The sequence below is a fragment of the Neophocaena asiaeorientalis genome, unplaced genomic scaffold (genome assembly GCF_003031525.2).
Source record: "Neophocaena asiaeorientalis asiaeorientalis breed wild unplaced genomic scaffold, Neophocaena_asiaeorientalis_V1.1 scaffold70, whole genome shotgun sequence".
NCBI lineage: Eukaryota > Metazoa > Chordata > Mammalia > Artiodactyla > Phocoenidae > Neophocaena > Neophocaena asiaeorientalis.
In genome coordinates this window covers 13,734,364-13,746,441 of record NW_020175410.1, presented here as the reverse complement: position 1 = coordinate 13,746,441, position 12,078 = coordinate 13,734,364, and the positions used below count along the sequence as shown (strand labels likewise).

At 37.6% G+C, this 12,078-nt stretch overlaps 1 protein-coding gene across 3 annotated transcripts in view; it reads right to left on the bottom strand.

Moving 5' to 3' along the window:
- Positions 1-12,078, bottom strand: part of PEX1 (peroxisomal biogenesis factor 1) — a 72,574-nt gene that overhangs the window by 34,078 nt on the left and 26,418 nt on the right. For all 3 annotated transcript variants that reach the window (XR_003006180.1, XM_024767114.1, XM_024767113.1), the window contains exons 9-13: positions 11,496-11,578; positions 9,983-10,115; positions 5,563-5,659; positions 3,973-4,143; positions 1,973-2,127 (exon numbers count right to left, since the gene is read on the bottom strand). Coding sequence is in view for 2 of the 3 variants with exons in the window: in XM_024767114.1 (XP_024622882.1) it covers positions 1,973-2,127; positions 3,973-4,143; positions 5,563-5,659; positions 9,983-10,115; positions 11,496-11,578 (639 nt within the window). In the remaining variant the exon portion in view is untranslated. The remainder of the gene's footprint in view (positions 1-1,972; positions 2,128-3,972; positions 4,144-5,562; positions 5,660-9,982; positions 10,116-11,495; positions 11,579-12,078) is intronic.

Below are 12,078 nucleotides of genomic sequence, written 5' to 3'. Positions count from 1 at the left end.
TTTGGGTTTTTTTTAGATTCCATATATATATATATATATATATATATATGTTAAAACTCATCAAATTGTACACTTTAAATAGTGAGTATGTTGTCTTCAATTACACCTTAATAAAGTTGTAAAAAAAAAAATCACATTCATAATGATTGCTCTCTTTCTCCAGTAAGAAGATTTTTATTTTGGTTCCTTTAATTTAAGGGTTGTTATTCCTATAAAACATAATTCTAAAAACACATTCAATGACCAATACCACTACCATTCTGTTATGCTTAATAACAGGTATATTTTTATTCTTCAATAACAGTTAATTAGCACAGGGTCTGAATATTTAGAGTCGACGTAAGAATTTTAAACAAGAAGTTAAAATATGCTTGCCTGTCCCAGAACATTCTTTTTGAGCGTGCTGCCACTAAAACCATCAGGATTGAAGTCCCCTGAGGAGATGATGGGCTGTATGTGCTTGTATATATTTGGTCTTTGTCTTGCTTCTGGCACAGATCTCCTAAAACCCTTAAAATGTCCTAATGATAAGAGTGATAAAGGTGTCTTGACATTAATAACAAACCCCTTTTAGCCTCACCTGAGTTTACGTTAATGAGGTGACTTTTGGAAAGCACCTAAGTATGGGGGCTGGTTGCCAGGGGAACCAACCTTGACTAGAGGATTGAAACTTTCAGTCTCACCCCCTGATTTCCAGGGAGGGGAGAGGGACTGAAGGCTGAATCAATGACAATGGCCAGTGCCTTAATCAGTCATGCCTATGTAACAAAGCTTCCATAAAAACCTAAAAGGACAGGGCTGGAGAGCTCCCAGGTTGGAGAACCAGAACACTTCCATGTGCCACCGGGCCAGGCCCCAAACTCCACAAGGACAGAAGCTCCTTTGTTTCGGACTCCATCCTATGTATCTTTTCATCTGTTGATTTGTACCCTTTAATATTCTTTGTAACAAACTGGTAATCTAGTGAGTAAACTAGTTTCCCAAGTTCTGTGAGTTGTTCTAGCAAATTAATTGAACCCAAAGAGGGAATAGTAGGAACCTCTGACTTATCACCAGTCAGAAGCACAGGTAACATTGGCATCTAAAGTGGAGGGCTGTCTTGTAGAACTGAGGCCTTAACCTGTGGAATCTGATGCTCTCTCTGGGTAGTGTCAGAATTGAGCTGAATTGCAGGACACGCAGTTGGTGTCCAAAAATTGCTTGATGGTGTGGGGGAAAAAACCCACATGTTGGAAATGGGTGCCAGAGTCATAATGGGTACAGAATATTAGTGCTGGTAAAAAAAAAAAAAAACAGTTTAGTCAGTCAAATTTTTAAAAGAAGAAATGCTTAAAAAAAGGTAAATATGTGAGGTGATGGATGTGTTAATTAACTTGATTGTGGTAAAGATTTCACAATGTACATGTATAGCAAATCATCATGTCATACACTTTAAATATATATAATTTTACTTATCAATTATATCTCACTAAAGTGGAAAAAAATTCTAATTTCCATAGTGTATTTACAGATTTTATCAATGCGAAATGAAGCAGTTCAGAATTTTTAGGGTTTTTGTTTCTTTTTAAATGGAATAAAAAAAGAAAACTTAATAATGAAAAAAAAAAATGCTGTTTTATAAAAAGACATTTCCTTGGAAAGTACCTGATAATATTTCGGATGGTTACAAACGAAAATTGTGCATCTAATAGCAAAACATTCACTGAAGGTCGATTTTTAAGAACCCTTAAGATCACTAACATAAGCATTACTTTAAAGCCATAAATCATGAATAAAATTGAAAAATATGTAATTTATATAAAAAGTGACATATGGGAATTCCCTGGCGGTCCAGTGGTTAAGATTCCGCACTTCCACTGCAGGGGGCATGGGTTCAATCCCTGGTTGGGAAACTAAGATCCTGCATAACACACAGCACAGCCAAAAAAAAAAAAGGGACATATTTCAATAATCTTCACAAGTAGTATGTTACCTGGTCAGGAGGTTGAATATGCTGGACACACTGAAATATGTGAACTCCTTGAGCAGAAACAAGTAAAGGATGTAGAGAATGTTGAGACTGGCTTGTAGCAATCAGTGCCACCAAACTTCCCATGGAAATAAACTCTTTCACCACATCGTTCAAAGCTAGAATTAAGTAATATAGTGTAAAAACTTAGTACACAAAAGCATGAAATTTTAAAATCATACATTCATTAAAAATAATAACCTAAACTTGCGCTTTAAGGTGGAGTATGAATGGAATGGCTCCTCTTTACCGTTTAAAAGTTAAATCTTCCATTCATTCATCAGTTTATCTACTGAGGACCTAATATTGGCCAGGCTCTAGTCAATCTAATGAAGGTACAGGAAGCACTGTAAACTCTGTACACTCAGAACAATGCCTAGGTGAGGTTCCTTCATCTAGATCTTATTAAGTAAATGAAAAGGGGTCTCTGAAATAAATATTATAGAAGGATGATAATAGAACACAATATGGAAGTTTAAGTAAGCAAAATACAGCTCATACTCCTATGACTTCCTGAACAATCTCTTTCTACCCTAGCTTTTGCAAGGTATGGCTGGCATGAGGTTAGAACTGAAACAGGCATTAATAACATATATCTGAGTCCTGACCTAGAAATCTGCAGCATTCCCTTAAACACTAGACTAACAAGTCTTGCAGATGCTACAGGATTCCCAAATGTGAGATTAACACCAGTTTACGGTAACCCAAGCCACTGTGGTTGCATTTTTTATCTATTTCACCTCTTAAGAACCTCGAGGCAGCAGAGGACTGCAAAATCCTCCAAACCCCACCCTGGTCCCACCCTCTCCTTGAACCCTAAGCTCTAGGCAAAGGAGTATTGTCTAACATACTGTGATTTCTTCTACCTCTGTACCTTTGCCTGTGGACCACACTTCCTTTGCATCTTCATTAGCCTGAAACTGTTCCATACTAACTTCTACTACTGCATCAAAACTCATCTCAGGGGGCTTTCCTGGTGGTGCAGTGGTTGAGAATCCACCTACCAATGCAGGGGACATGGGTTCAATCCCTGGTCCGGGAAGATCCCACATGCTGCAGGGCAACTAAGCCCCATGCGCTACAACTTACTGAACCTGTGCTCTAGCACCCGCGAACCACAACTACTGAGCCCGCGTGCCGCAACTACTGAAGCCCACGTGCGTAGAGCCCGTGCTCCACAAAGAGAGAAGCCACTGCAATGAGAAGCCTGCGCACTGCAACAAGGAGTAGCCCCCACTCGCCATAACTAGAGAAAGCCCTTGCGCAGCAACAAAGACCCAACACAGCCAAAAATAAATTTAAAAAAAAACAAAAAAACTCATCTCAGTTATGAACTCCCCCTAAAAGACCCTGATAATTTCCCATACCACCCTGAATTTAGTGTATGTGCTCCTATCACACCCTGTACATACTTCTAAGAGAACATATCCGACCTACCTCCTAGTTGTGTCATCCCGGACAAATTACATAATCTTTGAATTTCCGTTTACTCACCTGTAAAACCAGGAGAATATCTGCATGTAGAGTACAAAGCAACCCCTAGCCCCGAAAGGGCAGTCAACACATGGTAGCTATCATTATGACTATCAGTCTTCCGCACTAACATTGTACTTGTTTACTTTTATTTCCTCTCCAAGACTCTGAGAATATAGACTGTGCACAGAAATATTTGTCAAATGAACAAAACAAGAGTAAATCTATACAATTCAGCAATTTCTAATAAGTGGAGGAGAATGAAAAGGCCCCAAAGACTAATGATGAATTCGTAGAATTTTCACACTGCTCTGACTCTACTGATTTTGCTAATACAGAGCAACCTTAGAATGCTACCAGAGGCCTCAAAAGCAACACATTACATAGCACATATTCTGTTCTCTAAAGAGAGCAGATTTACTACGAAGACTGGAAATGCTGTCTGATAAAGGACAAGGGCATGCAGCCAGCGAATGAACGCGTTACGTTACCATGTGCGAGCCTCCGGCTCTGCACAGCCTCAGGACTGTGCTCGTGTTCTGGAAGAGCAGGCAGGCCAGCAACGAGATCCAGGTCATCCAACAGGACAACAGAAGGCTGCCGCCACACCGCCTCTGAGAAAGCTGCCTCTAGGGCTTTCTGTATGTTTTCAAGCCTTTTTCCTTAACACAGAAGATATGAAATAGTTTTACTGTTATTTGAGGGCTGGGAAAGGTCAGGCTGCCATTGAAAGCACTAGAAAAGCTCAATATTGATTTGACTATGAAAATTCAATCAATACAGTATTTTGTTATATATATATACCAATCACTAAAATCTGTTAATCACTAACATGGTTTAAATAATACAGCCCCAAAGGACTAAGTACTGAATTTTATAAAACTGAAAAAAGGAATATGCTACTATAATTTCTATACATATGTATTTATTTATCCTTGCCTCATTCCACGAAGAATTTCAGATGGCTTACAACAAAACAGTAAAATAAAAGCAGGATGTGGGAAAATATAAATGAAAGCAGGGGAATCACAAGTCAGATAAAATCAAACACAAAGGTAGCCACCTAGAGATCCTAGAACTGCTATATTTGAATCATTAATTTGGCTTCAATCATCCTGGTGAATTACAACTTAATTTTCAAAGAACAGAGAACATACCAATTCATAAACCAATATAAAGAGTTCCTGTTACTTAGTTCTCAAACAAAATTTTCACATGAGGCTTCAAGCAAGACTCTAAAGAGATGGACAATGTCTCTGAAACCACATTTATAGAATATGAAGTAATGGGTTTTCAAAGGCCATTTCTTAGTTTCCTATCATATACTATATTAAAAAGCAGAATATAATGACTAGCTGGGACTATATGGTAGTGGTAGCCAAGGGACGAAAAATTAACTACTCAGTAAAATATTTCTGATTTTTAAAAAACTGAATAGATAATATAAATGTCAAAGATTTTCAAAAGTACAAGTGTACAGCTGACCCAGGAGCAACATGGGTTTGAGCTGTGCAAGTCCACTTATATGTGGGTTTTTCCAGCAGTAAATACCACAGTGCTGTACCACCCAAGGCTGGCTGCAGACACAGAGGGACCACGTATACAGAGGGCTGTGACTCTAAGTTACACAAAGAGCTTTCGTTGCATAGAGGCTGGCACCCCAACACTCAAACTGTTCAAGGGTCAGCTGTATGTGATAAACTGTAAGTCTCCTCTTTGCTGTCCCTAGCCACCCACTTTCCCTCCCCTGAGGTAGCCACCCTACGAGTTTCCCAAAGCAAGTCAGAGGTAATCTATACCCATTAGAGTATATTCTAGATACTAACTTTCTCAGAGTGGTGTAAGTTGGAATTTTCAGGAATATAGTCTACAAAGAGTTTATGGAGAGTTTTAAAATTTTTATTGGAAACACTAAAAACATTCGAAAGCCAGATTTAAAATTTCTAAGTAATTTTAATGATTAAATGACCATCAGAAAAGTTAAAGATTAGGTATTTGTATTTATTAGATTACCAGCATTAAATAGTAACATTTCTTTCTATCAGAAAAAAGATTTATGTAGAGTATTACCATATTCATACCTCGTAAAGCTTTACAGTCAACTATTTCCACATGGGCATCCAATAAGTTAAATGCTTCTTTACAGACTGCCTTCGCTAAAGTTGATTTTCCACTCCCCTAGAAAATAATTGCTTAAATTAGAACTCTCAATATATTCAGTCACAGAAATAGCCTCTGTCACTGTGATAACCACCAAGATTCAGCCTCATCAATCAAGTATATACTACACAATGTTATATAACAATTACATCTCAATACGGCCGGGGAAAAAAAGAAAATCCACATCCCTGGTTATAAAATAACATTTAAAAAATACGAAATAATTGTAAATACTTAGTAGAGAAAGGTAAAAAAAATCTGTAATAGGGGCTTCCCTGGTGGCGCAGTGGTTGAGAGTCCTCCTGCCGATGCAGGGGACACGGGTTCGTGCCCCGGTCAAGGAAGATCCCACATGCCGCAGAGCAGCTGTGCCCGTGAGCCATGGCCGCTGAGCCTGCGCATCTGGAGCCTGTGCTCCGCAGCGGGAGAGGCCACAGCAGTGAGAGGCCCGCGTACCACACAAAAAATAAATAAATAAAAAAATTTTAAAAATCTGTAATCGTCCCACATCACAGAATTACTGTCAACTGTTTTGCTGTATCATCCTTCCAGACACTCCACACACGTTTTATGCAAATTTATGAACACGGGATTACAGTATTCCTGAGGGTTTATAACAAATCATTGTCCTCTTTATCAACAGATATAGAGCTGCAGCAGCTCCCTAGTACAATACCACTGTGAGGATGTACTGGACCATAATGTGTTTATCAAAACCCTTCCTGCTGTATATTTATGCTACTCCCACTTTTTAACTATTATAAGTAAAGCTAAACTAAATATCCATACATATATGTTTACTTATTTGTCAGATTATACCTTCAGAATAAATTTCTAGAAGTGTAATTACTACACCAAAGGTATACATATTTAAATTTTGTTAAACATTGCTATAAGTGCCCCTTAGAAGACTGAACACTGTTAGGTTTTTTTTTTGGATTGTGTTCATTTTATTTTTTATAGCATCTTTATTGGAGTATAATTGCTTTATAATGCTGTGTTAGTTTCTGCTTTTTAACAAAGTGAATCAGCTATATGTATACATATATCCCCATATCTCTTCCCTCTTGCATCTCCCTCCCTTACACCCTCCCTATCCCACCCCTCTAGGTGGTCACAAAACACCGAGCTGATCTCCCTGTGCTATACGGCTGCTTCCCACTAGCTATTTATTTTACATTTGGTAGTGTATATATGTCCATGACACTCTCTCACTTGGTTCCAGCTTACCCTTCTCCCTCCCCATGTCCTCAAGTCCATTCTCTATGTCTGCCACTGTTAGGTTTTTATAATTTTTTTTTTTTTTTTTTTTGCGGTATACGGGCCTCTCACTGTTGTGGCCTCTCCCTTTGTGGAGCAGAGGCTCCGGACGCGCAGGCACAGCGGCCATGGCTCACGGGCACAGCCGCTCCGTGGCATGTGGGATCTTCCCAGACTGGGGCACGAACCCGTGTCCCCTGCCTCAGCAAGCGGACTCTCAACCACTGCGCCACTAGGGAAGCCCTATAATTCTTTTAATATAGGTTTCCTCCCACAATCTACTACTATTTCTTTCCTTTTTTCCCCCTAATAAATTTATTTTTGGCTGCGTTGGGTCTTCGTTGCTGCGTGTGGGCTTTCTCTAGTTGCAGCAAGCAGGGGCTACTCTTCGTTGTGGTGCATAGGCTTATCACTGTGGTGGCTTCTCTTGTTGCGAAGCAGGGGCTCTAGGCATGCAGGCTTCAGTAGTTGTGCAATGCGGGCTTAGTAGTTGTGGCTCATGGGCTCTAGAGCGCAGACTCAGTAGTTGTGGTGCACAGGCTTAGTTGCTCTGTGGCATGTGGGATCTTCCTGGACTAGGGCTTGAACCCGTGTCCCCTGCATTGGCAGGTGGATTCTTAACCATTGTGCCACCAGGGAAGTCCAATCTACTATTTCTTACCATTGTTGCTTTGTCTAGCTTTAACACCCCTGTACCAGCTGTAATATTTTGCTTTTCATTACTGTGAACTGGAAAAAACAGCCAAGCTTATTGTGCAAAGTCTGAAATTTAGCAGGCATTCAACAATACTACCATCATTATAGTTTACAGAATTGCATTTATAATTAAAGTCACTGGACCCCAAAGAATAAAGAAATTAGGGGTGCTGGTGTATAGGCCCCACCTGTCACTTTTTGCTGAATCAGAGGGCCTTTTCTGTCACTCAAAGTAATTCACATTTGTATAGCACTTTCATATATATTATTTCTCTTAAGTGAGGTTAATCCTAAAAGGCAGGTTAAGAAGCTGAAAACTGCCTGAGGTCACAGTCAGTAAGTATATAACAAAGGTGGGACTCAAATTCAGGTCTTCTATGTGCTCTTTCTATTAATCACGCTACCTCTATGTGAGAAGGAGGAACTCTGGTTTCTGAATCAGTAGGATATTGTTTTTCAAAATAAATATTCTACCACGATGATATATTTTGAAATTTGACACAGGTCATCTAGAAAACATGTAGAGTAGTTGCTATATTTTACCAGCCTTGCATACCTGGAATAAATCCTACTTGACTGTGGTATATAATTCTTTTAATATATTGGTTGATTTGATTTGCTCATCTCTTGTTGATGATTTTTGCATCTATGTTCATGAGAGATATTAGTCTGTAGTTTTCTTGCAATGCCTCTGTCTGGTTTTGTTATTAGGTAATGCTGGCCTCACAGAATGAGTTAGGAAGTATTTCCTCTGCTTCTATCCTCTGAAAGAGACTGTAGAGAATTGGTATAATTTCTTCCTTGAGGGTTTGGTAGAATTCACCAGTGAACCCATCTGGGCCTGGTGCTTTCTGTTTTGGAAGTTATTAATTACTGATTCAACTACTTTAATGGATATAGGCCTTTTTATATTGTCCATATCTTCTTCTGTGAGTTCTGGCAGACTCCTTGTGTCTTTCAAGGAATTGGTCTATTCGTCTAGGTTATCGAATTTTTAGGCACAGAGTTGTTTATTACTATTACTACTTTATTATCCTTTTAATGCCCATGGGATCTGTATTGATATCCACTTTTTCATTTCTTGTATTAGTAATTTGTATCCTCTTTTTTTTTTCTTAGCCTGGATAGAGGCTTATCAATTTTACTGACCGTTTCAAAGAACCAGCTTTTGGTTTCACTGATTTTCTCTACTGATTTCCTGTTTTCAATTCATTGATTTCTGCTCTAATTCTTATTATTTCTTTTCTTCTGCTTACATAGGATTTAATTTGTTCTTCTTTTTCTAGCTTCCTAAAGTGAAAATTTAGATTATTGGAGTAGTTGCTATATTTTAAGTAAGAATCAAAAGAGAGCAACGGGGCTAGTAAGAGGAAAAAAAAGTTATGATACTAGAGTTAAAAGTGAATAGAAATGAAAAAGCCTTATAATTTTGAATTGAAAAAAAGCACGAAGACTCACAAAGACCACACCGTAGCCCTGGAAAAAATATTGCATTGGTAGAGAATAAAACTGTAAGCCCCTTAAAAGGGCAGGGAAGCTCTCGCAAGACTGACAAAGATTAAAACAAAAGAAGATACAAATCACCAATAACAGGAAATGGGACATCACAACAGATTCTGCATCTATTAACAGCACAGTAAGAGAATGCTACAAACAACTTTATGCTCAAAAACTTGACCAGTTCCTCAAAAACTACAAACTACCAAATGCCTGCCAAAATGAAACAGACAACTAAGGACTTTGAATTTATAAAGAAATCTCAAGGCCCAGATGGTTTCAGTGGAGATGTTACAAAACATTTTAAAGAATTAACATCAATTTTATACAATCTCTTCCAAAAAACAGAACAGGAGGGAACACTTTTCAACTTACTTTACGAGGCCAGAATTACCCTGAGAGCAAATCCAGACAAATGCAGTACAAAAACAGAAAACTATATAGCTCATGAACTTACATGCAAAAATCCTCAACAGAATATTAGCAAACAGAACCCAGCAATCTGTGGGTTGGCCAAAAAGTTCGTTTGGGTTTTTCCATAAGATATTATGGAAAGAATAATAGACCACGACCAAGTGGGATTTATTACAGTTTTGCAAGGCTGGCCGAACATTTGAAAATCAATCAACCTTATTAACACCCTACCAACATCCTAAAAAAGAAAATTCATACAATCATATCAATGGATATAGAAAAAGTGCAGGGAGACCATCACCTGATTCATCACCACATTCCCAATATCTAACAGCAGGCACTCAAAAATATTAGTGAATGAATTAATGCTTTCCATATCTGGTATCAACAACCGTATATAATAGATGATCAAAACCCAAAGAGAAGAATTAAAAATTGCTAATTAGTGAAAATGAGCACATTTTAACCACATACCTTTCCTCCCGTGAGTAAAAGGGCTCCGTTTCTAAGTCCTGCCACAAGGGCCATCAGCTGCCGAGACAAAGGGCGTCCTAGGAGGCTATGAGTGATGTGCTCCACGGAGGAGACGCCTAAGGAGTTCACTCCTCTGCAAACATGTAAATTGCATGATAAAACACTGAAACAGGGTAAAATCTAGCTATAAAAAATTCTGAAACTTTTCTTCCCAGGCTACTTAATGAGTTAATAAAAAGAGTAAAATCTGGAGCTTCCCTGGTGGTGCAGTGGTTGAGAGTCCACCTGCCGTTGCAGGGGACACGGGTTCGTGCCCCGGTCCGGGAAGATCCCACATGCCGCGGACAGGATAGGCCCGTGAGCCATGGCCGCTAGGCCTGCGCATCCAGAGCCTGTGCTCCGCAACGGGAGAAGCCACATCAGTGAGAGGCCCACATACCGCCAAAAAAAAAAAAAAAAAGTAACATCTTAAAAATGATCCCTTACTTGAAAGTAAAATGAATTAATGCCAAATCTGAGTCACAGATTTTAAAACTATTTTTATTACTTTCAAACATGTGCAGTAACTAAAAGTTTTGTCCTAATAGGACTCCTTAAGGAATTTGTCTTAATGCATACAAATATCCCCCTGAAAATGATTTCTGGTTTGTCATCAAAAATTATCATAAATGGGTGCTCTTAAAGTGTTAGCATAATTGAAGACTTATTTCCTCTTAAATGTCATTTTTGAAATCCAGTTTCAATCTGTAGATTATATAAATAAGAACTTTGACCTACTTCCTGACTCTGACTGCCAGTTTATTTCTGAAAATAAATATCATAAATTCCTAAAATTAGTCTGAACTGAAGAGATTTTACTTTATACTTGAGTATTATGCCACATTTAAGCATTGTTACTTTATAGTTTAATCCTTTTACTAAAATATTTATAGACTATACTATTGCAGGAAATCAAATCACTACTACTATATCTACTAAAGGCCTCTGTGAAGAATTCTAAGAAGTAATGTTTATGTGAGATTATATTGTATTAAGAGCTAAAGAAATTGAGGAGGTTCTTTTCAGGTTTGTTTGTCTTAAAGTTGAGGAAAACACTAATAACCCCAATCAGTACATCAATAAGATAGTGAAGGAATAACTTAATTTGAAATATTTTTAAACATTCAACTAATGTTTTTGGATTTAACTTTTAAAATTAATTTATTAATTTTAAAGGATTATTGTTTTATTCAAGCATGTATGATCCAGGTCATATCTAGTTGGCTCTTTTTTCACAAATCAACTCTCAAAGTAAAATTTCTAATAAGTTTCAGACTTTTAGTTATCTAAGAAGAGAAGGCAAATTACTAAGCCAGGTGTGAAAACAGAAACAATCCTTGAAAAAAATATTTACTACTGCATTAGTAAGACGAGTCAATGATATTAACATCTAATTTAACATTTACACATAAAAGCCCTGGAAAAGATAATGTCAAACGTGTCTAAACATGGTAGTTTGGCCATAACTTCTTACCCCAAGCAGTTCAGCTTTAAAAAAGGAAGAATAAAGTCAATCTCCTCACTGTTTTCTTCTTTTACCATAGGATCCAGAAGGACCTATAGTAGCAAGGAAAAATCGATTTTACATTTCAAAGTTATACCTTTTGCCTGTTTTTCTTGGGTCCCAGGAAACTGAATTGCTGATTCTGTTACACCAGAGAGAAAAGATATATTGTACACGCAAGATTATAACTTAAAATAGCCCTAACAATAATAATTTACTCATCCAAGGAATATAAATATTTACAGTTAGCAGTAAAGAATGTCATCTTCTTAATACAGTTTACAGATATATCTTTATTTGCAATTTTGATTTCTGTCACATTTATTTCTTTTCACAATCTTACATTTGTATCTTCTCTGAATGGTATTCCTTAAATTATATTTCAAAAGTAGACAAATAATGTCTAATTTCAAACCACCGAAATTCTAAATGACTAGAGAATCTTTAATTCTATTAAGGGCAAGAGTGAATATCCTAACCAAAACATAATATTCTAAAAGGAGCACTTTAAAAATATTTCTGGAAGAGAAGTTATCTGATAATATTTGTGAAG